The 27,956-nt window shown below is 42.2% G+C and overlaps 1 protein-coding gene across 2 annotated transcripts in view; it reads left to right on the forward strand.

Annotated features, from left to right (window-relative positions):
• Positions 1–27,956, forward strand: part of LOC109895790 (zinc finger protein 385A) — a 77,132-nt gene that overhangs the window by 14,275 nt on the left and 34,901 nt on the right. For both annotated transcript variants that reach the window (XM_020489781.2, XM_020489789.2), the window contains exon 2: positions 22,704–22,867. In XM_020489781.2, coding sequence (XP_020345370.1) covers positions 22,704–22,867 — 164 coding nt within the window. The remainder of the gene's footprint in view (positions 1–22,703; positions 22,868–27,956) is intronic.

The raw sequence follows: 27,956 nt of genomic DNA on the forward strand, positions 1-27,956 counted from the left end.
ATGAAAGAAAGAAAGAAAAATATAGTGGTTGTGATGCCTGACTGACTGACTGTCCTCACCAAATGAAGAAGATGATAACCTCAAATCAACATGTAAATAAATAAAAACTCAAAATGTGGCCATCTGGTTTGCTTATAAGGAATTTGAAATGATGTATACTTGTACTTTTACTTTTGATACTTAAATATATTTGAGCTATTCCATTTACTTTTGATACTTAAGTATATTTACAACCAAATACTTTTAGATTTTTACTCAAGTAGTATTTTACTGGGTGACTTTCACTTTTACCATTTTTACTTTGACTGAAGTATGACAATTGGGTACTTTTTTCCACCAATGTCAGCAATCAGTTTGACTCTACACATGTAGGTTACATGTTACACGTACATTCGTCATGTGCCACGTGATTTATCATCTTTTCTCTCTTCATCCATTCGCCATGCTCTCCCTTTCTTTTTCTCTCTCTCTGTGTGTGTGTGTGTGTGTGTGTGTGTGCGTTTGTGTGGTATGCTTAGTGAACAGTGGTTCTCTGTCACTGTAAAGGCCCACACAGTGTCCTCCCACTGAATGTCTGTCAGTCAGCACCTCCTCTGTTTCTTCAACTCTTATGTGCCTACATCAGCACTGTCCTCTATCTGTGTCTATTCTGTCCATCAACCACAGCTTCCCCCCTCCTCTCTGTCTCTCCATCCACCATCAGCCTCCCACCTCTCCCTCTAGCTAAGAAAGGAAAAATCTGTGCATTTCATTCGATTCTTTCTCTCTCTTTGTCTTTCTGTCTTCTAAGCTACCTCCATCTCTCACCACTGTTGAGTGGAAACATCCTAACATGTCTTCAGCACTGGATCATAATGCTAGCTCATCTCTTCTGGTGCAGGGGGAATGGTAAATGTAGTTTAGTAACCCTTGCTCGATTTTCATTATGAATATTTTAGACTGGAGAGTTGGAGGTCTTTATTTATTTAGAGATAGGCCACTATTTCTCCTGGTCTGACGCTGGGATGTGCTGAGCTTGATAAAAAAATATGACGGCCTCCGTCACTGTATAGAACACGAAACTAATGTGTGTGTGTCAAACTCACTATACACACTCCAGCCATCCAATGGCAAAAGTGGTCCATAAACAACATCGTGACCTTTAAATATAGGCAATGCAGAGATGGATAAAACGTAATGACATTTAAGATGTATTTGACAGACTCACATGTGTCTGGTCCAGGCCAATGCTCTGTTAACTGTCACAAAGATACCATCAGGCTGACAGATGCTTTCAGGTCAGATAAGGTCAAACTGCCAGGGATGCCTTAAAATGTTTAAAGTTGCAATATGTAACCTTTTAGGCGACATGACCAAATTCAGAAATGAGTTATAGATCTGCCATTCTAATTGAAAGCAAGTTTAAGAAGCGGCAGATCTGTTCTATGTGTGCTATTCCTATGCTTCCCGTTCTTAAGTTTAGTTTTTGAATCATTGTACACCAGCTTCAAACAGCTAAAAATACAAAATGTTTGTTTATTGAAATATATTTCACAGCAGTTTAGATGGTACAATGCACTATACTATACATAGCTTGTTTTGTCACATAAACTGAAATTAGGCAAACTATTCCAAATTTAGCAACCAGGAAATGGCGGAGCAATTTCTGCATATTGCACCTTTAAAGAACATCTTTAAAAGAAAGATTAAGAAAACTCTGACATCTTACAACTCCGACAACAGAACCAGACAATCTCTCATTCTTATTCTAGGCATCACTTTTAACCAGAAGTCAGATAAAATAGACTAGAGTATACTATAGTTTGCCAGGATTTAATTACTGTAAACTGCAATGCACTATTTACTACTACTGTACTAATACCTTATTCACAGTTACACAAACCAAATATTTAACTACGGAGGGAATCTAAAGTACTACTCCTACTGTAGGCTTTAAAAGAGGGTTATACCCATAGACACAGAATAACTAGAACGTAAACAAGACATTGAACGCTGAACTTGTTGGTTCACTCTTATGGGTACACTCATTATGGCTGCCGGTCTAGAAAGTAGTGGTAGTAATTATATTTCTACGTTAAAACCAGCTCTTTTCTCCATAGCATACTTTGCCCTGTAATTAAATGGTTGAGTCTATTTCAAAAGTTTGTGTTACAGACATGTTGTTGTGAACGTATATGGCAGTACTATATGGTTTATTTGTGTGAGGATTTAGATTTCAATAGTGGTTTTTGTCCGCATCCCATTGTTAAAGGCTAGGTAGCACCTGTCTGTTGTACATCATGTTTTTATTGGCTGTGTTTGTGTGTTTGTGTGTGTGTGCGTGCATGTGCGTGTGTGTGTGTGTGGTTGTGTGTGTGTTTGATTGCATGTCCATACAATTGCATATTTGCGAGCTGGCCTGTCCATCTGTGTACATGTCATGATCAGGTTTCCATAGGTCATTAAAGTCTTATGTTGTCTGATGGATCCCAGGCAGGTGTGCGTCTTCAGTAAAAGATGGACAAATAAAACAGATCAACAGACGGGACTCTATGGTATTGTCAGGCTGGGCATTGTACAGCCCTTTATATTCCACACCACTCTCCTTCTATAAGCGGTTTCATATTGTGTTCTCTGCCTGGGTCTGTATGTCCGATGTAAACAGAACGTAATATTAGACTAAGCTAGCCGCTCCATTCACTCTGTACAGTCTCTTCCCCTGAGGAACTGAGGCCTGAGACACAGAGGCACAGTAAAGCCAGCAGCACTTCAATAAGACACTCTATGAAAATAACCCAAAAGGGTGTATGTATGCTGCTAATGTTACCGATGTACCACATAAGAGAAGCAGCTTGTTACATGTAAGACTTCACACACACAGATGCACACACACGCACACACACGCACACACACACACACACACACACACACACACACACACACACACACACACACACACACACACACACACACACACACACACACACACACACACACACACACACACACACACACTAGACTGACGGCTGGTTTTGGGATGTCCTACTCCTTTCCTCTGTAACGCATGACTCGTGTTCCTGTCACCTCGACTCAGTAGCTGTGACCTGGGCTATGCCCAATCTGGAGCAGAGTAACTGTATGTAACTGGACAATTAAGAAGGACCACGCCGTTGGCAACATCTCAAACATGTATTTAGCCTTGGATCTGGCTATAGTATTAGTGCAATGACACGACTGACTACACAGTACATGTGAGGTGCAGTGGTTGACAGCATTCTCTCTCTCTCTCTCTTTAGCTGTCTGTGAGCTCAGCTGCATGGCTACCAGTGGAGGCTGCTGAGGGGATGACGGCTTATAATAATGGCTGGAATGGAGTCAGTGGAATAGTATCAACCACATGGAAACCACGTGTTTGATGTGGTTGATACCATTCCATTGATTCCATTCCAGCCATTATTCTGGAGTCGTCCTCCCCTCAGCAGCCTCCACTGATGGCTATAGCTACCAGCAGATGGTAAATCGTCTGTCCATTAACCAGCAGGTTAACATGCGGCTGTGCCTCCCGTGGTCACCTTGGGCTCACCTCAAAAATGCAGTCTGACCCCGTCCCCCACCAACACAGATCCCTATCATTCCATTTCTCCCCCCCTTTCTGCCCTCTCCTCGTTCTATTCCCTCTGTCCCAATGCTATTATCCTCTCTCTTTCTTTTTCGCTTCATCTCTCATTGCCTTACTCCCCCAATCTGTGAGTTGACCATCTCCTCCTCCCCATCCCACACTATCCCATCCCTAACTCTCAATCTTATTCAGGTGTGATTGTCTGCTTGGCCTGTGAATTGTGAAGGGCAGTACACATGTTTTCAGACTTTTTAAACATTTAATTCATTTTTCTGAGACTCTGGCACCTCTATGGGGATGGAGAGTAGGCAACAGAAAGGGAGTGACAGAGAAAATGAAATGCCAAAGAAGGATGATTTAAGGAAGAGGGTAACCCAATCCACATAGTGCCCTGTCTAAACAGCCCCGTCTGTAACCTTGCATCTCTCTGCTTATCAAACACATACAGTGGGGCAAAAAAGTATTTAATCAGCCACCAATTGTGCAATTTCTCCCACTTAAAAAGATGAGAGAGGCCTGTAATTTTCATCATAGGTACACTTCAACTATGACAGACAAAATTAGAAAAAAATTCCAGAAAATCACATTGTAGGATTTTTTATGAATTTATTTGCAAATGATGGTGGAAAATAAGTATTCGGTCACCTACAAACAAGCAAGATTTCTGGCTCTCACACTTCTTCTTTAAGAGGCTCCTCTGTCCTCCACTCGTTACCTGTATTAATGGCACCTGTTTGAACTTGTTATCAGTATAAAAGACACCTGTCCCCAACCTCAAACAGTCACACTCCAAACTCCACTATGTCCAAGACCAAAGAGCTGTCAAAGGACACCAGATACAAAATTGTAGACCTGCACCAGGCTGGAAAGACTGAATCTGCAAAAGGTAAGCAGCTTGGTTGGAAGAAATCAACTGTGGGAGCAATTATTAGGAAATGGAAGACATAAAAGACCACTGATAATCTGCCTCGATCTGGGGCTCCACGCAAGATCTCACCCCGTGGGGTCAAAATGATCACAAGAACGGTGAGCAAAAATCCCAGAACCACACGGGGGGACCTAGTGAATGACCTGCAGAGAGCTGGGACCAAAGTAACAAAGCCTACCATCAGTAACACACTACGCCGCCAGGGACTCAAATCCTGCAGTGCCAGACGTGTCCCCTGCTTAAGCCAGTACATGTCCAGGCCCGTCTGAAGTTTGCTAGAGAGCATTTGGATGATCCAGAAGAAGGTTGGGAGCATGTCATATGGTCAGATGAAACCAAAATATAACTTTTTGGTAAAAACTCAACTCGTCCTGTTTGGAGGACAAAGAATGCTGAGTTGCGTCCAAAGAACACCATACCTACTGTGAAGCATGGGGTGGAAACATCATGCTTTGGGGATGTTTTTCTGCAAAGGGACCAGGACGACTGATCCGTGTAAAGGAAAGAATGAATGGGGCCATGTATCGTGAGATTTTGAGTGAAAACCTCCTTCCATCAGCAAGGGCATTGAAGATGAAACGTGGCTGGGTCTTTCAGCATGACAATGATCCCAAACACACCGCCCGGGCAACGAAGAAGAAGCATTTCAAGGTCCTGGAGTGGCCTAGCCAGTCTCCAGATCTGAACCCCATAGAAAACCTTTGAGGGAGTTGAAAGTCTGTGTTGCCCAGCAACAGCCCAAAACATCACTGCTCTAGAGGAGATCTGCATGGAGGAATGGGACAAAATACCAGCAACAGTGTGTGAAAACCTTGTGAAGACTTACAGAAAATGTTTGACCAACAAAGGGTATATAACAAAGTATTGAGATAAACTTTTGTTATTGACCCAATACTTATTTTCCACCATCATTTGCAAATAAATTCATAAAAAGTCTGTCATAGTTGGAAGTGTACCTATGATGAAAATGACAGACCTCTCTCATCTTTTTAAGTGGGAGAACTTGCACAATTGGTGGCTGACTAAATACTTTTTTGCCCCACTGTACCTCCTGATTCGCTGTCATAAGCATGCTGCTGTCTTTTGGTGGCAGGTCGTTCAATGTTATGCCACCAGGACTGCAGAAGTCTCTACCACAAGATATTAGGACTATAGAAACAACCTATTTTAAATAATAATACATTTCAAAAACACTTTTTTTGTTTCTCCTTGTTCATCTCTGACTTATCTTAGCCTCTTAATCCGTTCTGGTGTGTTGTGGTTTTATCTTTTATTATTATTATTATTATTATTTTTCACCGTTTATTTGACCTCTGCTAATGTTTCGCTCTTAGCTATTTTATTGAGGAAAAATGTATTTACTAGGACTGTGATATGTGGTTGTCAGTTAAATGACTAAATATGCTTGTCCTGCTACTACCTAAAACAACACATTTCACAAAACCTATCCCACTCACGTTCTGCCCTTAGTTCCTTTATTAATTCTATGTGTTAGTTTGGTCAGGGCGTGAGTTGGGGTGGGTAGTCTATGTTCTTTTTTCTATGTTGTATTTTTGTGTTTGGCCAGCTATGGTTCTCAATCAGAGGCAGCTGTCGATCGTTGTCTCTGATTGAGAATCATACTTAGGTAGCCTGTTTTCCCCATGTTGGTTGTGGGTGATTATTTTCCGTGTCTGTGTTTGCTTCATACGGGACTGTGTCGGTTTCCATTTATTCTCTTATACTTTTGTTTTCTGTGTTCAGTGATATTTCATTAAAATTGTATTATGGACACTTACCACGCTGCGCATTGGTCCGATCCTTCCTACTCCTCCTCAGAAGAGGAGGACGGAAACCGTCACAATCCCATGTATGTGACAATAAAACCAAACATTTCTTTGAACCTTTCGTAATATTTGTTCTTGAAACTTTTTGGGGAATATTGTGTGTTGTGTTTACATTGTTCATTCTATTGTGACAGGTGTCCTTGGGTTAGGTTAAGGTGCTCCGTAAATAAGACTGACAGTCAGTCATCATTATTATCATTGTCTGTCTCAGCTGGGTAAATTAAAGGTGCTCACTCACTGAAACACCATTCTGCACCATCATCATCATCATCACAATGCCCTCTGTAGCCTAACATCACATCTCAGCAGCCAATTTCTCACTGTGTGTGTACGTGTGTCTGGGTGTGTGTGCGTGCATGAGTGATTGAGTGTGCACGTGAGTGCATATGCACGTGGGAGACAGAAAGAGACAGGTTAGATGTATGGATACGAGTACTTTGTACATGTGTAGTGTACTGTACTGTATGTATGTATGTATGTATGTCTAAAAAGCATTTGCAATTTCTGTAGAAGTAGGATGTTGTGTGGAGGAAATCAACGTTTAATTCATTAACCCTTTGACACGTACGAGCACACGTGTGTGTGATCGTTCTACAGTGGTCCCTGCAGCGGAGGCTTAAACCTGTGTGATTAGAACACTCCTGTGTGATTAGAACACTCCTGTGTGATTAGAACACTCCTGTGTGATTAGCACACTCCTGTGTGATTAGAACACTCCTGTGTGATTAGCACACTCCTGTGTGATTAGCACACTCCTGTGTGATTAGCACACTCCTGTGTGATTAGAACAGTCAGCGTTTTTGAGCTGGCTACACTGTTTTGTCACAGAAACATTTTGCACAAACACAATCTTTACAACTATATGTCCTGAATGTGAGCAGTTCATGTTTGGATGCAGATGTTCAGACATTCACAAATAGCAACCGCATAAAATAATTCTCATCCAAATCTAAAAATGTAGACTACATTAGTCCTAGCACTACCTGAGGAAAGAGTGAGCTAATACAAGCAGTCATATTTAGTTAACTCTCGGCTGACAGAAACCATAATATGAATTAGCTAATAGCAATTACTATTTACAATTTATCACATGAGGGGTGAGCTCACCAGTGAACTAAATGATTTAGTAAATCTCTTTCTAAATGTCAAAAGTAATCCGACAGTGGGTAGAGTTTGTGCCGCCGCCATGTTTGTTTATCCGCGTCAACCAAAGACGAGGTGACAAGATGAGTTGGGTCTGTTGAATTCAAAGGGGGTGTGTCGTCTACCATCATTTACTCTCCATTCACTTCCGTTAGTTTACTCGAAGATGAGTGAACCATCCCTTCACCTCGTTTGTTATAAAATCTATAACATTGTTGACAACTGTAGCATTGTAGCTAAGCCTACCCTTTTCCTAACCTTAACTTTATTCTCTTAACCTCCTATGTTAATTAGCCTAACCTGCTGTGTTAGTTCTCCTAACCTACCACGTTAATTCACCTAACCTGCCATGTTAATTGTTCTAACCTGCTATGTAAACAAACCATCTGTGGGGACAAATCATCCGTATCACCACACTGGCACCCAATCACATCCCCCTGACACTCACTTGGAACCATTCAGTGTTGTTGTGTACGTATGTAGCTAGTGGCCTAAGCTGAAGCATTAGCAATGTCTTTCAAAAGACAACTCACAAATGTGGAAATTTTAGGAAATTCAAGTCTGAGTGTGAAAGTGAGGAATCAGATGCTGACAGTGACAGTGATGAGATGCTCTCCAGCCTTGTAGACATTGAGAACCCTGAAAGTGAGAACCCCTTGCCAACAGACAAAGTCCCAGGTCCCTCTGAAGATGCTGGTGGTGATGGAGGCAGACCAACAGTGGGTGAAGTACGGAGGGTCTGAGGTAGCTGGAAAGCAAAGCAGCCGTTTCACCCCTCCTGGCCTTGCTGTTGGTTTAGATGAGTCCCAGTCTGAAGTGCAAAGCCCCTTGCCATTTCCATCTGAGGCAGAGTGCTTCAAGTGGTTTCTGACAGAGGAGCTGGTGGGAGACATAATGGAAGAGACCAATCATTATGCCTTGGAGCTACAGGAGAAATGAAAGCCACAGGGAAGGTGGTTCACCTGACGGGAGAGAGAAAGATCAAACCAGACCGTGTGGGGGCAGTGGATAAGGTGGACATGATTAACAGCTTTGTGGTATGCACTCTGAAAAGCACCAAGTGGTATAAAAATACATTTTTCCATCTGATCAACACTGCTGTCCTCAATGGCCACATAGTTCACCGCCAGCTAACAAGTGAAATCATTACTGAACAATTTTATTTATTTTATTGAACATACAGTTCACATACAAATCAAATACAGTTCCATTATGCAATTATGTTGACATTATCTCACCCTCCTCCCCACTACCTCATCATCCTCTCCACTCCCTTATCCGCCCCACTCCCTCTTCCAACAGTATGTAGCTAGCATACAACAGCTGTCTTCAATCTTCAGCAAGGAAGATGTCCAATTCCTGTTATGATGTCAAATTAGGTTCAATTCTCTTTGTGTTTGGTTTCTGAAAGTACAAAATAAAGAGGAATTATTAGCAATTATAATACAAGATCAGGATAAAGTAATGAAACAATACTACAATGAAGTGACATAACTACACTGCTATAAAAATAACACGTCTCATTGACAACATGACATATTATGAATGATATAAGAAACAGTAACTGAAGGGCTCCACAAGGGCTCCACAAGGAGGCAGGGCAGAGCTATGCTAAACAGGCCAAATGAATACACAGGCCAATGCAATGGTCATGCTAAGGCCAGGGCAATGTCAAAGCATACAACACAAGCCAATAGTTCTCTGACACCATTAGCATCGCTTTACAGAACTTATAGAAGAATATAGCTATGTAAGCACAATTGAGTTTAACACCATAAAGGTTATGCATGTCACGCCCTGGTCTTAGTATTTTGTGTTTTCTTTATTATTTGGTCAGGCCAGGGTGTGACATGGGTTATTGTGGTGTGTTTTTGTCTTAGGGGTTTTGTGGGGTGTCTAAGTAGTCTAGGGCTGCCTGAGGCGGTTCTCAATCAGAGTCAGGTGATTATCGTTGTCTCTGATTGGGAACCATATTTAGGCAGCCATATTCTGTGAGTGTTTTCGTGGGTGATTGTTCCTGTCTCAGTGTGTTTGTTTTCACCAGACAGGCTGTATTAGGTTTTCACATTTCCGTTTGTTGTTTTTGTATTTAGTTCGTATTTTCATTCATTAAACATGTATCGAACTAACCACGCTGCATTTTGGTCCGATCCTTGTTCTACCTCTTCGTCAGAGGAGGAGATAGAAGAGAGCCGTAAACAATGCAATTAGTACCTTGCGTGTCCGCGGTTTTAAAGGAATACACACAGAAAGCATTATGCTCCATACATTTAATTGTCACATGCCCCGAATACAACAGGTGTAGACCTTACAGTGAAATGCTTACTTACATGCCCTTAACTAACAATGCAGTTTTGAGAAGAAATAAGTGTTAAGAATGTATTTACAAAATAAACTGAAGTAAACAATAAATAAATACAAATAAAAATGAAAAAAATAAGAAAATAGAAAAAACAACAAATATTTAAAGAGCAACAATAAAATAACACAATGTACATATGTGTCACGTTCTGACCTTTATTTCCTTTGTTTTGTATTTATTTAGTATGGTCAGGGCGGGAGTTGGGTGGGCAGTCTATGTTTGTTTTTCTATGATTTGGGTATTTCTATGTTTCGGCCTAGTATGGTTCTCAATCAGAGGCAGGTGTCATTAGTTGTCTCTGATTGAGAATCATACTTAGGTAGCCTGGGTTGCACTGTTTGTTTGTGGGTGATTGTCTATGTTGTAGCTTCACGGTCGTCATTTGTTTATTGTTTTGTATACAGTGTCAGTACTTTCGGTATTAAAGATTTACCATGGACACTTACGACGCCGCATTTTGGTCCGATCCTTCTCGCCTCTCCTCTTCAGATGAAGAGGAGGACGACCGTGACAATATGGTGTGGTACAGCAGAAATTACATACCACAATATACATAAACTCCATTATGATAAGGTAATAAGGCAATTATTTTGATAGGAATGCACACCTGTACAATGTAATTATTAGTAAGGAAAACAACAATGAAGGCAAAGTGGGACCCAGAAGGAAAATGTGCCAGGGGGAAAGTTTGGAAAGGTTCTGTTCTGACTGAAGATGTGCAAATGTCTGCATACTTGACCTGGGGAAACACTGGGGGAGTGCTTGGGCTCTCATCGAAGAGAGAAGTTTGTCCGGCTCATGTAGCTAATCCTCACCTTACAATAGCATAGCATGCCTCAAACGTAAATTGTCCGCCTCTGTGAAATGTGCTACTTCTATGTGAATTAATGAGGAAGCAGAACGCATCTCATTTCAGAATGCTGTTTGAAAATAAAACTGTTATTTGAGAAAGTTTAAACATAGATAAATAGTGGGCAGCGTGCCTTGGTTTGAGGGAAGCACAGGTTAACTGCACTTTTGCTTAACAATCCATTTTTTTTTTAAATCTTTATTTTACCAGGTAGGCCTGTTGAGAACAAGATCTCATTTACAACTGCGACCTGGCCAAGATAAGGCAAAGTAGTGCGACACAAACACAACACAGAGTTACACATGGAATAAACAAACATAGTCAATAACACAATATAAAAGTCTATATACTGTACTGTGTGTGCAAATGCAGTAAGATAGGGGTGAAATAATTTCATTTTAGCAATTAAACACGAGAATGATAGATGTGCAGAAGATGAATGTGCAAGTAGAAATACTGGGGTGCAAAGGAGCAAAATAAAATAACAATTTGGGGATGAGGTAGTTTGGTGGGCTATTTGCAGATGGGCTATGTACAGGTGCAATGATTTGTAAGCTGCTCTGACAGCTGATGCTTAAAGTTAGTGAGGGAGATATGAGTCTCCAGCTTCAGTGATTTCTGCAGTTCATTCCAGTCATTGGCAGCAGAGAACTGGAAGGAAAGTAGGAATTGGCGTTGGGGGTGACCAGTGAAATATACCTGCTGGAGAGCAGCACCCATTCTACGGGTGGGTGCTGCTATGGTGACCAGTGAGCTGAGATAAGGCGGGGCTTTACCTAGCAATAACTTATAGATGACCTGGAGCCAGTGGGTTTGGCGATGAATATGAAGCGAGGGCCAGCCAACGAGAGCATACAGGCCAGTGTTGGGTAGTATATGGGGCTTTGGTGACAAAACGGATGGCACTGTGATAGACCGCATTACATCGCCGAAGTCAAGGATCGGTAGTATAGTCAGTTTCACGAGGGTGTGTTTGGCAGCATGAGTGAAGGATGCTTTGTTGCAAAATAGGAAGCTGATTCTAGATTTAATATTGGATTGGAGATGCTTAATGTGAGTCTAGAAGGAGAGTTTACAGTCTAACCAGACACCTAGGTATTTGTCCACAAATTCTAGGTCAGAACCGTCCACAGTAGTTTTGCTAGACAGGCGTGCAGGTGCTGGCAGCGATCGGTTGAAGAGCATGCATTTAGTTTTACTTGCATTTAAGAGCAGTTGGAGGCCACGGAAGGAGTGTTGTATGGCATTGAAGCTCATCTGGAGGTTGGTTAACACAGTGTCCAAAGAAGGGCCAGAAGTATACAGAATGGTGTCATCTGCGTAGAGGTGGATCACAGAATCACCAGCAGCAAGAGCGACATCATTGCTGTATACAGAGAAGAGAGTCGGCCCGAGAATTGAGCCCTGTGGCACCCCCATAGAGGCTGCCAGAGGTCCGGACAACAGGCCCTCCGATTTGACACACTGAACTCTGTCGTTGAAGTAGTTGGTGAAGCCGGCGAGGCAGTCATTTGAGTCATTTTGGAACAGTAGCCATGTTTTCATCCAACCTTTTCATGCAAGTAAAGTACATGTCGGATAAAACATGTCACGAAACCACACATTTGTCAGTAAACTTTCTAAATATCTCCAAAACAAAATAGGCTACACAAGGTGGGATCTTTTTGTGTTTGTAAAATCAATTATACGAGAAATGGCTGTGGAAAACGTTTATGCTAAAATATTGATATAACAACCATCATATCGAAGCAAACTTGGAGTCAAGCGATGACATGTTGTGTGGTCCTCCCACTACGACTCTGGAAACCTTACAGTTTTTTAGGCTACAGATAAAATAAGTTCCGATGAACTTCATTCACGTGGTGAAAGTGTAAGACGATTCTGGTGGCATAATAATCGATGCTTGGCTGCCGTTTGACAAATCAAAATAATCTCACTTAGGCTATACCTGCACTGTATCTGTGAGCTGTTGGCTAGAGCGCACGTGCCAATACCAGAGTGTACACATTCGCTATATGGGGACAAAACCATCAGTAGAGATGAGAATGGGATGGAAACCCGTTTAAGTAGTATTTTTTTATGCAGTACATGGGAATTTATCAGCAACAAGTCAATTTGATGGATACATATCTCTGGTGGGAAAATGTGCATATTGTTTTTATGCAGATTTTAGAATATTCCCATGAAAATCTTTCACCAATTAGATTGAAACCTAGCTAGTAAGTGTATTCTGACATCACATGTGTAAAACAAGGTTAAACAGTGTCTTGTAAATAACTACAGAGGACTCTGATGGGGCAGAGCATAGTTGTGTTCACCACTGGAGACATAATGGCTGCCACCATCACTGGACACACACACGCAGTCACACGCACAAGTACTGTAAAAAAATATGCATTGAGAATCATTCAAAATTCAAGTCAACTAAATTAGTCAACTCACTCAAATTGTTTTAACCTATGAAATCAAATTGAATCAGCTAAAGACTACGTGTTTACTCAACTTAGAAATTCACAACCATGAAGTGAAATCTACTGAAGCAACATAAAAGTTGTGCTGAATTTTAATTTTTTTTTGGGGTGGGCAGCGCTCATTAGAAATATACCCAGCATTCTTTGCAACCCTAAATTTTTTACAGTTACATTTTAGTCATTTAGCAGACTCTTTAATCCAGAGTGACGGATTACCAGGACATGTGCTCTGGGCATGTGCTGACCAACTGGCAGGTGTCTTCACTGACATTTTCAACATGTCCCTGATTAAGTCCGTAATACCAACATGTTTCAAGCAGACCACCATAGTCTCTGTGCCAAAGAACACAAAGGCAACCTGCCTAAATGACTTCAGACCCGTAGCACTCACATCTGTAGCCATGAAGTGCTTTGAAAGGCTGGTAATGGTTCACATCAACACCATCATCCCAGAAACCCTAGACCCACTCCAATTTGCATACCTCCCAAACAGATCCACAGATGATGCAATCTCTATTGCACTCCACACTGCCCTTTCCCACCTGGACAAAAGGAACACTTATGTGATAATGCTATTCATTGACTACAGCTCAGCGTTCAACATCATAGTACCCTCAAAGCTCATCACTTAGCTAAGGATCCTGGGACAAAACACCTACCTCTGCAACTTGATCGTGGACTTCCTGACAGGGCGCCCCCAGGTGATGAGGGTAGGTAGCAAAACATCTGCCACGCTGGAGCCAACCAGGTGCGTGCTCAGTCCCGTCCTGTACTCCCTGTTCACCCACGACTGCATGGCCGGGCATGAGTCCAACACCATCATTAAGTTTGCAGACGAGACAACAGTGGGAGGCCTGATCACCGACAACGACGAGACAGCCTATAGGGAGGAGGTCAGAATAACAACCTATCCCTCAATGTAACCAAGACTAAGGAGATTATTGTGGACTACAGAAAAAGGAGGACCGAGCACGCCCCCCTTCTCATCGACGGGGCTGTAGTGGAGCAGGTTGAGAGCTTCAAGTTCCTTGGTGTCCACATCAACAACAAACTAGAATGGTCCAAACACACCAAGACAGTCGTGAAGAGGGCACGACAAAGCCTATTCCCCCTCAGGAAACTAAAAAGATTTGGCATGGGTCCTGAGATCCTCAATAGGTTCTACAGCTGCAACATCGAGAGCATCCTGACTGGTTGCATCACTGCCTGGTACGGCAATTGCTTGGCCTCTAACCGCAAGGCACTACAGAGGGTAGTGCGTACGGCCCAGTACATCACTGGGGCTAAGCTGCCTGCCATCCAAGACCTCTACACCAGGCCGTGTCAGAGGAAGGCATTAAAAATTGTCAAAGACCCCAGCCATCCCAGTCATAGACTGTTCTCTCTACTACCGCATGGCAAGCGGTACCGGAGTGCCAAGTCTAGGACAAAAAGGCTTCTCAACAGTTTTTACCCCCAAGCCATAAGACTCCTGAACAGGTAATCAAATGGCTACCCGGACTATTTGCATTGTGTGCCCCCCCAACCCCTCTTTTTACGCTGCTGCTACTCTGTTTATCATATGTGCATAGTCACTTTAACTATACATTCATGTACATACATTCATTTGCATTGTGTCCCTCCACCCCCCACCTGCCAACCCCTCTTTTATGCTACTGCTACTCTCTGTTCATCATATATGTATAGTCACTTTAACCATATCTACATGTACATACAACCTCAATCAGCCTGACTAACCAGTGTCTGTATGTAGCCTCGCTACTTTTATAGCCTCACTAGTGTATATAGCCTGTCTTTTTACTGTTGTTTTATTTCTTTACCTACCCATTGTTCACCTAACACCTTTTAGGCACTATTGGTTAGAGCCTGTAAGTAAGCATTTCACTGTTGTATTCAGCGCACGTGACAAATCAACTTTGATTTGATTTGATTTGACCTAAGTCCGTGCCTTCAACAAAGGTAAATAAACAACCACATGTATAAAGTAACAAGTCAAATGTTTCAGTAACCGTTTTCTGAAAATGTCGTTGAAGTTAAAGTGGCCTGTTGGTGAAATGAAAAAGACAATTATTAAAAATAAAATAAAATGCATGAGCAAGAGACAGATGGGAGCATGATGTTCGCTACTGAAAGCTCTATTATATCATGGTTAGGGTTGTTTAGTCAATATATAGTCTACTTAACTGGACAGTTAGCTTAATTGAAAATAGGGAAGCTAGCTATCTCTGCTTAAACTTAAACTGATTCAACTATAAGCAGTAGATTATGCTGACAAATGGTGCAGTTGCCTTACCTATCTTGTATTAGTCAAAGTAAATGTGGTGTAAGTTGGAGAGCTTGACATTTTAAGTTGATAGAGCTTGAAAAAGCCCATGCAACTTTATGACTGGAAATAATATGTTGAAACAACAAATATGTTTTTATAGTGAGCACTCAAACAAACATTCAATGACATACCATATTTACATACACACACTCTCTGTAACACGCACACTGTCTGCAGACAGTGCAGAATTATATTTTTTTAAAGACTTCTTCTCACTTATACATTTCAAAATCCCTGACAGTTTCCCCAAACTCTAGCTCTAACACACACATTCTTCCCTACACACACAGAGTGCACTTGTCAAAGTTCCCAGCAAACTCTGGGGTAGCGTTTAAACCTGGCCACTGAGGTGCAGAGCATCTATCATTAAAGCCAGATGAAGGCTGAAGTGAACAATGTGTTCTCCCTCAACTCCTCTATGCCTCTCTCTCTCTGTGTGATGCTGAGCTCACCTTCTGAGGAAGAAGTAATAGATCATTATGTGAATGAGTGTCAGGCCTGTGAGGTTATATGACAGGAACACATTGTGCCCTGGTAGTTATTGTGTCTATTAAGAATTAACTTCTGATGGCGCTGTAATTATCATTTGGGACTGGAAGAGAGATAACGAGAGAACATACTCGGCTCTGACTGAATAAATCTGCCTAATTTAGGCATGTACTTATTTCAAATGACAACTATTGCAATTCATAAGTGTGTGTGTGTATGTGTGCCCTGTGTGTGTGTTTCTCTTGTAAAGTTCCCATTCGCCCTCTGAAGAAGTCATTAAGAACAAATGTGTGTAGGATGCTTGTGTGTGTGTGTGCTTGCACATGTTTTTGCAAGCTTGCATGTGTGTTGATATTTGTGTGTGTGTGTGTGTGTGTGTGTGTGCCCCCTGCGTAGGTCAAAATAGCTGCCTTTGGCTAGAGGGTAAGCTAAGCTGCAGTAAATACAATTTCATGCCCAGTTCAATCCTTCACAGTCGCAGAATGCGACACAGAGAGAGGAGCAACTTTCCCCTGCATAAAAACATTAGCAATGTGGTTCTGTGAATGACACGACATACAGTAGAGAACATTTACACAACATTTACACAACTGAACCTATAATGTATGATTATAAAATGAGAGTCTCAATATATGTGATGATGTGACAAGGTTTTGCGAAAAGAAGACTTTCCTGGGCAGCATTTTGGCTGCAGAGCAACAGAGGATTAAATAACAATCCATCTCTGTAACTGATGCGGTGTGCGATTGATTGCCCTGATAATAATTGTAATAATTTATCTTCCGAAATGCTGTCAGTGCAGAGTAAGTCACCTTGTCACCTCACAATGGCCAGAACAAATCCAGCAGATCCAGTGGATAAGGGATCTGCAGTTGGTCCAGAATTGTCTTATGCTACAGTTTCATCCCAGCCCTCCCCTCCTGGCTGCCTGCTCTCTGGCAGCAGTTAAACTGCCTTTTGTCAGGAGCTTCTGGTTAATCCAGTACAGTAGCTAGCTAGCTTGTCTCTCAGCCGGCTGTGCAACAGCAGCCCCATTGACATGCAGATGTGGCAGAGTGGCATCATCATGTGTTTAGCCTAGTGTTAAACTAATCCACAGTGTGTGAGTGTGTGTGCGTGTGAAGCGTTGGCCTCAATGCAGTGGTTTTATATGGACCCTGCGGCGTTGCCTCTTATCAGGTTTTCATTGGGGGGGGGTGGTGGCAAGATAACACATCAGTAGAAGCCCTGGTTCCCCTGAGCGGAGTGAGATCGAGACTGAGATAGAGACAGGCAGGGAATACTGAGAGGCTCCACTACATCACTGACTTTGACATTACCTCTGTGATCATTAAGTCTGAATTGGGTAAATGAATTGCCAATTTCAGCAGCCTTAGGCACAGCTGGGTATGTGCATGGGGGTGGGGGGCTGGGTGGCAGTGTGTGTGTGTGTGTGTGTGTGTGTGTGTGTGTGTGTGTGTGTGTGTGTGTGTGTGTGTGTGTGTGTGTGTGTGTGTGTCCGTGTATCTGTGAGCCATGTGCTCTTGCTAGACTGTTGGGGGTGACTGGGAATTCATGGAGGCAGACATTGTGTCAAGGTCAAACCAATACATATACATTACCATTACCATAAGCAGTAATGCAGCACTCCTATAATGATATATTTACTTGTATAATTTCTATAGGTAAAACATGTTCATATATATTTTATATACACTACCGTTCAAAAGTTTGGGGTCACTTAGAAATGTCATTGTTTTTGAAGGAAAAGCTACTTTTTTTGTCCATTAAAATAACATCAAATTGATCAGAAATACAGTGTAGACATTGATAATGTTGTTAAATGTCTATTGTAGCTGGAAATGGCAGATTTTTTATGGAATATCTACAAAGGAGTACAAAGGCCCATAATCAGCAACCATCACTCTTGTGTTCCAATGGCACTTTGTGTTAGCTAATCCAAGTTGATCATTTTAAAAGGCGAATTGATCATTTGAAAACTCTTAAGAATTATGAAAACTGTTGTTCTGATTAAAGAAGCTATAAAACAGACCTTTTTAGACTAGTTGAGTATCTGCAGCATCAGCATTTGTGGATTTGATTACAGGCTCAAAATGGCCAGAAACAAAGACCTTTCTTCTGAAACTCATCAGTCTATTCTTGTTCTGAGAAATTAAGGCTATTCCATGCGAGAAATTGCCAAGAAATTGAAGATCTCATACAATGCTGGGTACTACTCCCTTCACAGAACAGCGCAAACTGTCTCTAACCAGTTAGAGAAGAGGAGTGGGAGGCCCCGGTGCACAACTGAGCAAGAGGACAAGTACATCAGAGTGTCGAGTTTGAGAAACAGACACCTCACAAGTCCTCAATTGGCAGCTTCATTAAATAGTACCCGCAAAACACCAGTCTCAACGTCAACAGTGAAGAGTCGACTCCGGGATGCTGGCCTTCTAGGCAGAGTTGCAAAGAAAAAGCCATATCTCCGACTGGCCAATAAAATTTCAAAATTAAGATGGGCAAAATAACACAAACACAGAGGAACTCTGCCTAGAAGGCCAGCCTCCACAGTGGATATTAACATGATCATGTATTCACAGCTCAGCTGTTATTACAGACAAAGAGTTAAAGTGTCTGCTAAATTGTCAAATCACATTTCTTGTGTGACAGTACAACATTATCTCAAGGTTCACTGTCTTCATCAACTCATCAACTCATCAATTCATTATACCAGGATGATGTTTGTAGGGTAGGGAGAAAGTATTGGTGGAGGTAGAGGTAAAAATATCAATCCACATGTCAACCTACACACAGTCTTTCCCTCCGTCTCATAATCTCTCTCACTTCATCTCATTTCCTGCATCTCTCTCTCTCCTTCTCTATCTCCATGTCTCTCTCCCTCCCTCCATCTCTTTCTCTTCTCCTTCTCTATCTCCATGTCTCTCTCCCTCCATCTCTTTCTCTCTCCTTCTCTATCTCCATGTCTCTCTCCCTCCATCTCTTTCTCTTCTCCTTCTCTATCTCCATGTCTCTCTCCCTCCATCTCTTTCTCTCTCCTTCTCTAGCTCCATGTCTCTCTCCCTCCATCTCTTTCTCTCTCCTTCTCTATCTCCATGTCTCTCTCCCTCCATCTCTTTCTCTCTCCTTCTCTATCTCCATGTCTCTCTCCCTCCATCTCTTTCTCTTCTCCTTCTCTATCTCCATGTCTCCCTCCCTACATCTCTTTCATTCTCTATCTCCATGTCTCTCTCCTCCATCTCTCTCCTAACCCCTGTACAATCCAATAAGCTATTACGCTACCATTGATCTTCTCCTCAGCCAGACATTTGCATTTGGGGCAGAAAAGTGATAAGCAGAGGGGATAGGGGAGGACAGACAGAACAGGGCTGTCTTAAAGGAGAGAAGGAGAGAGAGATGGAGATTTATAGAGTTTGGCAGGAGTTTAACACTTTAGCACCACTCCGACCGTGTCAGATCAATGCTGTCTCTCTCCTTTGTCGCTGGAAAAGTGTGTGTGTGTGTATGTGTGTGTGTGTGTGTTCACTGATCTGATGCCATTGTAAATCACTCAGTAAGACAGGATGGAAGGCTGTGCTGCTGTCCAGCCACTGTCTGCTTGGCTCAGACTGCATCTTTTCAGGTAGATGCAGGATATCATGCCCAGCAAATGATCACTTGTTAAATCAACACCGCCAGTGTTAAATTTAACACTGGGCCAGTGTCTATATGGGTCCACACTTTTGAGTGTTAAATGAACACTGTGCTTAGTGCTGACGTTGTTATACTTTATCAGTGTTAGGGAATTAACATGTTCATTGTTACGCAATAACATCTTATATTGTATTTCGAACCATTACACCAAGAGGTATCTCTTGACAAGGCCACTCAGTGTTGAGTTAAGGACAATACAACAATATTTACAAGTCTTTATTGCCACATGCTCTTATGTAAGCATTTACAAAGACTTCAGAATTGGCAGCCGACATGCTCAAATTGTAATTAACATAACCATAGACCCCTTAAACTGGTACAACACTTCCAGTCACAGGTGGCCAAAAATAAATATTTGAACGCCACGCACCCACTAACGAATCTAATATAATTTCCCAGTGTGCGTTGCCTTTTCGAGTGATTTGCAGTTACCACCCATGACTGTATTTGTTATTGACAGAGACATGGCTGTTGAATTCGTTTCAGTCCTGTGGACTTCACCAAGTGTTCCTGCTGTAGGTGAATGTTATTATTAAAATTAAACTGTTTATGACACTACTTTACATATATCATAAGGCTTTACTTTGATGGCCAAGTTTTACCCTAACCCAGTGGTGTTAGGAACCTCCTGGTTTACAGGCCACATCAGGCCTGCAAGTCTCATTATACTGGCTTACAAAGTGATGTGTAATTCCTATTAGAATCCAGCCACAGTTAGGACATCCAACAATTAGAATTTTTATTCACCCGCAACCTGCATTCACAATTACTGTCAGGGTTTGGAGACTGCCTAAACCATTCAAAAAAATCAACACTAGTTAACACTGGCCAATTTGCTGTTTATGTCTATATGTCTATGTGTTCATGCACTAGTACTGTATGGGTGTAATATGTTTTTATGTGTGTGTAGTGTGTAATGTGTTACATGTATATGTAATGAGCCTGTTGAGTAAATGTATGTTCATGATATGGTAGCACATGGTTTGACCTATAGATATTAATACCATGAACCTGAAATTATGGTTTGCCAATGCACACTGAGGCAGAACAGTACAGAAGCACGAGACGTGAATAGTGAGTTGAGATAAGAGAAGCGAAACAGAGGGTTCTAGTATCATTAAGTCATTTCATCCACTTCTTTGATTATGTCATTAATCCCTACACCACATCATCATCTCCTTCAGTCCTCTTTCTCTCCTTCTCCCACTTCCCTCTGTGAGAATGGTGGTGTTTATGGTAGGTGTGTAGTTACAGATGGTTCTGAAACAAGTCAGAGGTAGTAACAGACAATTCTTGACTGCGGTCAGTTTAGGAGAGGTGATGACGACCATCATGTGAGCTGCCGACCCCCCCATCCTTCTCTCTCTCTCCCCCTTTCCATCATATTTTCTATTTCTTACTTTTCCAGGAGATCTGTCTCTCTCTGTTTCCCTCCCTCACTACAGAGACTTGGAGGCATGTCAGGACCAGCAGACACACAGACCGGTTGCAGCTGAGCTTAAGCTGTGACAGCCTTTTAGCTTCTGGGGAGAGAGAGAGAGAGAGAGAGAGAGAGCTAGAGAAACTCTAATACTGATGGCTCATTGAAGATCCTCTTCAAGTCTCTCCTATTCAAAGGATCTTCCTCTCTCACAACTAAAATAGCTCCTGCTCATAGCATTTCGGATTTGTAACCAGTTTTCCAATTGTAGCACATTTTTAGTAGATACAGTCACAATGGCACCCGCAATAAAAGGCAACAATGAAAGATGATCCTAAAAAAAATAAACAAATTCTGATTGTACACTAAAAAGAGGGATAATGGTGGAGAGGAGGAGAGGAGGAGAGGAATGAAGAGGGAGGGAGGGAGGGAATAGGAATGCCAGCAGGAGAGTCATGGAGTAAGGGAGGGTAGAGGGTTACAGAGCACAGAGGCAGAAAAAATAGAGTTTGAAATGAGGAGAGGAAGCGGTGCACAGAGTGAGGGAGGGAGAGAGAGAGAGAGAGAGGAATACGGGGGAGCTAGGTTGATATCTGCAGCGCTCCAGCTGTGAGCTTAGACTCCCCCGTCACAGTAGACTCAAGTGCAAGCTTTCACCACTGCTTAACCGCCAGAGAGAACGCAGGGGGAGGGAGGGATGGATAGAGAGAAGATTTGAGGGAGAGAGAGCACAGGGGGAGGGATGGATAGAGAGAAGGTTTGAGGGAGAGAGAACACAGGGGGAGGGATGGATAGAGAGAAGGTTTGAGGGAGAGAGAACGCAGGGGGAGGGAGGGATGGATAGAGAGAAGGTTTGAGGGAGAGAGAACACAGGGGGAGGGAGGTATGGATAGAGAGAAGGTTTGAGGGAGAGAGAATGCAGGGGGAGGGAGGGATGGATAGAGAGAAGGTTTGAGGGAGAGAGAGCACAGGGGGAGGGAGGGATGGATAGAGAGAAGGTTTGAGGGAGAGAGAACACAGGGGGAGGGAGGTATGGATAGAGAGAAGGTTTGAGGGAGAGAGAATGCAGGGGGAGGGAGGGATGGATAGAGAGAAGGTTTGAGGGAGAGAGAGCACAGGAGAAGAGAAGGGGAGAGGAGAGGAAAGGGATGATGCAGAGTGGATGTCTGTGTTTATTCTGTCTCTCAGAGGAGCTGGGCTCAGAGGGAATGGCTGATTAGAGGAGAGGTGGATGTCAAGTGTAGAGCTAGTCTTTACCCCCCCCATCTCTCTCTCTCTCTTTATTTCTCATTCTCCCTCTTTCACTCTCAATCTAGTCTCTGAGATAGAGGGGTGATTGAGGAGAGGGGGGATTGAGCAGAGTACTGAGTGAGTCCTTCTATAGGTGTCTGTCTTTGTGTGTGTGCGTGTGTGTGTGTGTGCCTTTTACACTACAGATCATCACCCCAGTACCACACTGCTGAACATTTATGGACATCACTTTGTCTCGTGAAGTGAAGGAGTACATTCTGTTACATTAACAAACAGTAGAAAAATACCACTGACTGTTTAGATATATTCTGAATAAACCATCTCTCTCCCTCTGTCTGTCTCTCTCCAGGCAGCATGAACCGTCCGGGGGCGGTCCCTGCCTTCCTCAGGACCCCCACGGTGATCCCGCCCCCGCTGGACATGAAGCAGTACCTGCAGTTCCCCATGGACACAGCTCTACCACAACACAGCATGGGCCTGTTCCACAACTTCAACACCAACAGTTACTCAACAGTGAGTAAACGGACTCCACACACACATGCAGGCACGCACCACACACACACACACACACACACACACACACACACACACACACACACACACACACACACACACACACACCTCGTACTAACACATCATAGACACAGACTAACACATCACACACACACATGTAGACTCCCCATCCCCCTCTTTTACAACTTCAGCACTGTGGTTGAGTGGACAGCAGCAGGCAGGCACACATACACAGGGTCACCTCTCCACTTGGCAGGGTTCCCAAGAGCATACAAATAAAGCATACACAATGAGTTTCCACCCTGACTGTATATTCAGAGGTCATACACTCTGTTTTAGCAGGGGAAAGCCTACTGTTTACTGTAAAAATACATCTATACACTGTCTCTGTGTGTGTTGCCAACTTCATATTCTGCCTTATGTAGTACATTGTGAATAGTCAATGTTATCTGTCACTGACTAGTCAGACCAAGGGGAAGATTTCACACATCAACCCTAATGTCTCAACACATCAAACAGATTAGCATTCCACAGAACATCCAGCTGCATGGTTGTTTCAATGTGTGTTTCCATTGAAAAGCATATACACAAAAACAGTCATATTCAAAACAACATGGTCATGTTCACAACAACACAGGACAGAATGCAGCAGAGAGATATGGTAAATGACTAGCCTATAACTTGAAATATACCACTAGTGCAGTCTTGATGCAGGCTGTCTGACAGAATATTATGGTGCAGTCTTGTACCTGTAGCACTCTGTCTGACAGACTATTAATCGTAATTGGCTTTGGTTTCACATAATATTCCTGGATAGAGGACAGTGGGATGAACGTGCCTGTCATTTAGAGGTTTCTTCTCATGAATGAAGACAGGGGATGTATTCTAATGAAGTGGTGTGGTTTTATAGGATGACCCTCAATAATCAGCAGACAAGTGATTACAACTCCCTGTGGCAGCATGAGGCTCTGCATATACACAAAATGCCCAGGCAAGCGTTTTACTGCAATACAATAAGTTATGTCTAATCAATTTTATAAGTGTCACTGCCAGTGTTCCACATAGTCAGCGTTTTTAGACAAGGCCCCATTCAGTTCATTTCCAGATTGGGTTTCAAGTGAAGGTCAGCGACAAACAGTGGTGCACACGCACGCGTGAGAACGGCACACACACAGATGGGCACACACACACACTTTCACGCACACACACAGAGATGGGCACACATACACACTTTCACGCACACACACACAGATGGGCACACATACACACTTTCACGCACACACACACAGATGGGCACACATACACACTTTCACGCACACACACACAGATGGGCACACACACACACTTTCACGCACACACACACAGATGGGCACACACACACACTTTCACGCACACACACACAGATGGGCACACATACACACTTTCACGCATACACACACAGATGGGCACACATACACACTTTCACGCACACACACACAGATGGGCACACATACACACTTTCACGCACACAGATGGGCACACACACACACTTTCACGCACACACACACAGATGGGCACACACACACACTTTCACGCACACACACACAGATGGGCACACATACACACTTTCACGCACACACACACAGATGGGCACACACACACTTTCACTTTTCAAATTTGTCGGTAACCTTCCAAATGCCGACAAAACCAAATACGCTAGACAAGGTGGGATCTTTTTGTGTCTGTAAAATGAATTACGCCAGAAATGGCGGTGGAAACGCTATTATGTCCAAATGTTGATATAATAACCATCATATGGAAGTAAAGTTGGAGTCAAGCGATGACGTGTTGTGTGGTCCCTCCCACTACGATTCGGGAAGGAAAGTTATGATGAACTTCACAGGCTGGTGAAAGTGCAAGGTGATGAGCTTGATGCTCCTTTCCAATGAAAATCAAGGGTCTTATTATTTTGATGACATGATGATTACTTGGTGTTACCGTAGATTGTAAACTCTCATGGTCAAAACATAGAAGGTGGGTTTCACCAACATGGTTTAAATGAATCTAGGATTAGAGCTAATCTAGGTTTGTAAATCTAGGTTTTAAATTAATCAGAGATGTGTTGCTGCACTTCATTTTAAATCAGTAAATCTATGATTAACGTTTTAAACTATGATTAGTGACATGTTACACCAAGATATGATTTATTTCGTGAGTTGAAACGAAGTAGCTAGCCTACTTGACAAATGAGGCCACAAAGTTGCTGTTCCTTGATATAATAAACAATGTAATGTTAGAACTACTGAAACTCCATCTTGAAAGGTTCTCATGGGTTGGCGGATTTGAAATAAAATCTGTAACTTGCCAGTACTAGACAGAAAACGAATTGGTTAGCTAACATTAGCTACTGTAGCTAGCTAGTTTATAAACCGAGCTAGCTAACATACACTATTATTTATTATTGTCATTACTTAAGGTTATTTAGACATGTATTATTTGTCCGCTAGCCACCTCATCATAGCATGTCAAAGAAGTTCAAAATTCTTCATTTATGAAAATAAACTATTGTTGGAGCTGATGGAGGAATTTAGTAATGTACTGGAGGATAAAAAGACAGACAACACGACTGTCAAAAAGAGGGAAAGACCTGGGCCATTTTATGCGACAAATGAAATAGATCTACATGGATTAAATAGAAGAGGAACCCAAATTGGATGAAAGCGTGCTGGATTTTTTATTACAGTAAGCAAAAGTCAAAAAGGATGTGGCAGAGGAGAGGCGGGGGCTATTTCAGACCGGAGCCCGGGGGAGCCTCCGTCCAAAGGAATTGATCCTATCTCCCAGAAGATATGCGAGATGATTCCCCAGCAATTTTCCCCTCTCCATAACCCCAATGATGATGACAGACAACTTGACCCACCAATATTTAGTAAGCATAAATAACTGGTAAATATCAATGTCTATAATGCACGTTAAAATGAATGTTAATGCTACTTCACCACAATGTTAACTTTATCAGCCTGTTACAGCATGTTGCATAACATCATCATTCGTACCAAGGCTGGGCGTATCATATGCCCCAATTCAATTCATGTACAAAATGGGCACGTAAATAGCCTACTAATAATGAGTTAATTATCATAAAACTCAACAGGATTCAACCTGTATCTAATTATTCTCTGAGAACCTCGTTTTGGTCTCTCCACAGTAGATATGCTGCCATTTGATCAGTTAAACCACCTCAAGGGACAGTTTAGAATTCATCTCCAATCTAAGTTTAAAAATAAATAAATAATTGAACAACAGGCTTAAAATTAATCTAGGTTTAAAGTGAAAACTAAACTTAGATTAGAGGAATGATTTCATTTAAGGATTCATTTAAAACTAGGTTTAAAATTTGGTGCAACAAGATGAATAGATAAACCTTGATTTAACCCAGTTTAAGAGTTAATCCATGTTGGTGCAACCCCCCCCCCCCCCCAGTCCCTAGGTCCAGAACAAATTCAAGGAAATGTACAGTACAGTATTATACAGAGCCATGAGTGCATGGAATTCCCATCTTATATGGCAAAAAGCAAGTGAACAGCAAACCTAGTTTCAAAAAACAATTAAAGCAACACCTCACGGCACAATGCCTCTCCCCCATGTGACCTACTTGTTCTGTGTATGAGTTTTTCATAATAATCTCATCATGTAGGCTATACCCACACTGCAGTCTGACTACGAGCTGTTGGCTAGAGGCTCATGTGCCAATACCAGAGTGGACACATTCGCTATTAAAGCACATTTTGTGTGACAAACCCATCAGTAGAGTTGAAAATGCAATGGAAACCCTTTTAACTTGTATTGTTTATTCGGTACATGGGGATTAAACCACAAAATTTATTTTATTTGCACTACGTCATCACGTACAGCCTTTATCCGCATCCAGTCAATTTTATGGAAACACATCTGTGGTGGGAACATGTGCATACTGTTTTTATTGGGATTTTACAATATTTGCATAAAATTTGTTGTCAATTGGATGGAAACCTAGCTAGTGAGACTGAGTATGACATAACATATTTACCCTGATAACCTCTAGAGGGTGCTAAAACAGAGGCTGAAAGTACACCAGACAGAGCAGACAAGAATTTGATAGAAACTTCACAGACATTGATAAGTAATGTATGAGATTGAGAGAACCACTAAAGTTTCCTAGTGACATTCTGATGAGGACCTGATATTGTGACGGTCTGTGCTTAAACTCCACCTTGGGTCGTTGGACAAGCCTATTCGGAAATTAATCAAGTATGGGTAGCTGAGAAGGAAGAAGCTTAATCTTTCCCCAGTTGCCTCAGCTATAAAAAAAATCAAATTCAACTACCTCGTACCCCTGCACACTGAGTCAGTACTGGTACTCCTTGTATATACAGTGCATTCGGAAAGTATTCAGATAGGGGTTTGCTCAGCTCGGACACCAATAACATAGTCAAAAAAAGGGGAACTGTAGCCAACATAACCTTCACTCCAAATCAAAACTTCAAACCTACAACCTGATTTTAGACAAAATTACCTGGAGCAATATCTACTACCAAACCAACGACCAGCAAAAGAAACAGAAACCTGAAAACACTATTCAACCTGAAACTGAGTGAGTAATGTTTAGTCTGATGCTACTTTTAAAAGCCAAGAAGAAAAATACATTACAATATATTTTTACTATAAGGACTACATTTTAAGTTAAGGCTACCCAGCTTGCTAGGTCAGAACTTATCTGGCTGCAACTTCAATTAGTACTGAGGTGTGAAGTGAGAGGGGTCAAAGCCCTTGAGCCCAACAATGGTAGGAGAGTTTCACAGCCTCCCCCAGCCAAATGCAGAGGCCTTTGAAGCCCCCTCCCTCTGTGCAGTGGTCATTACAGTAAAGTAACCTCTGGATTCATCTCTATTTTGAACTGATATGCAGCCAGGACACTACAATTGTAAATGACCTTAATAAGAAACAATATTGTTGCTTTGATCACATCAGAAGAAATACTCCAGAAGGAATGCCTTGACGTCGCAATCTCCAAAATACAACAGCCACAGGTCAACTTTGTATGGGCATCATAAAGGAGCATTCGCCAAAA

The sequence above is a fragment of the Oncorhynchus kisutch genome, linkage group LG1 (genome assembly GCF_002021735.2).
Source record: "Oncorhynchus kisutch isolate 150728-3 linkage group LG1, Okis_V2, whole genome shotgun sequence".
NCBI classification, from domain to species: Eukaryota; Metazoa; Chordata; class Actinopteri; order Salmoniformes; family Salmonidae; genus Oncorhynchus; species Oncorhynchus kisutch.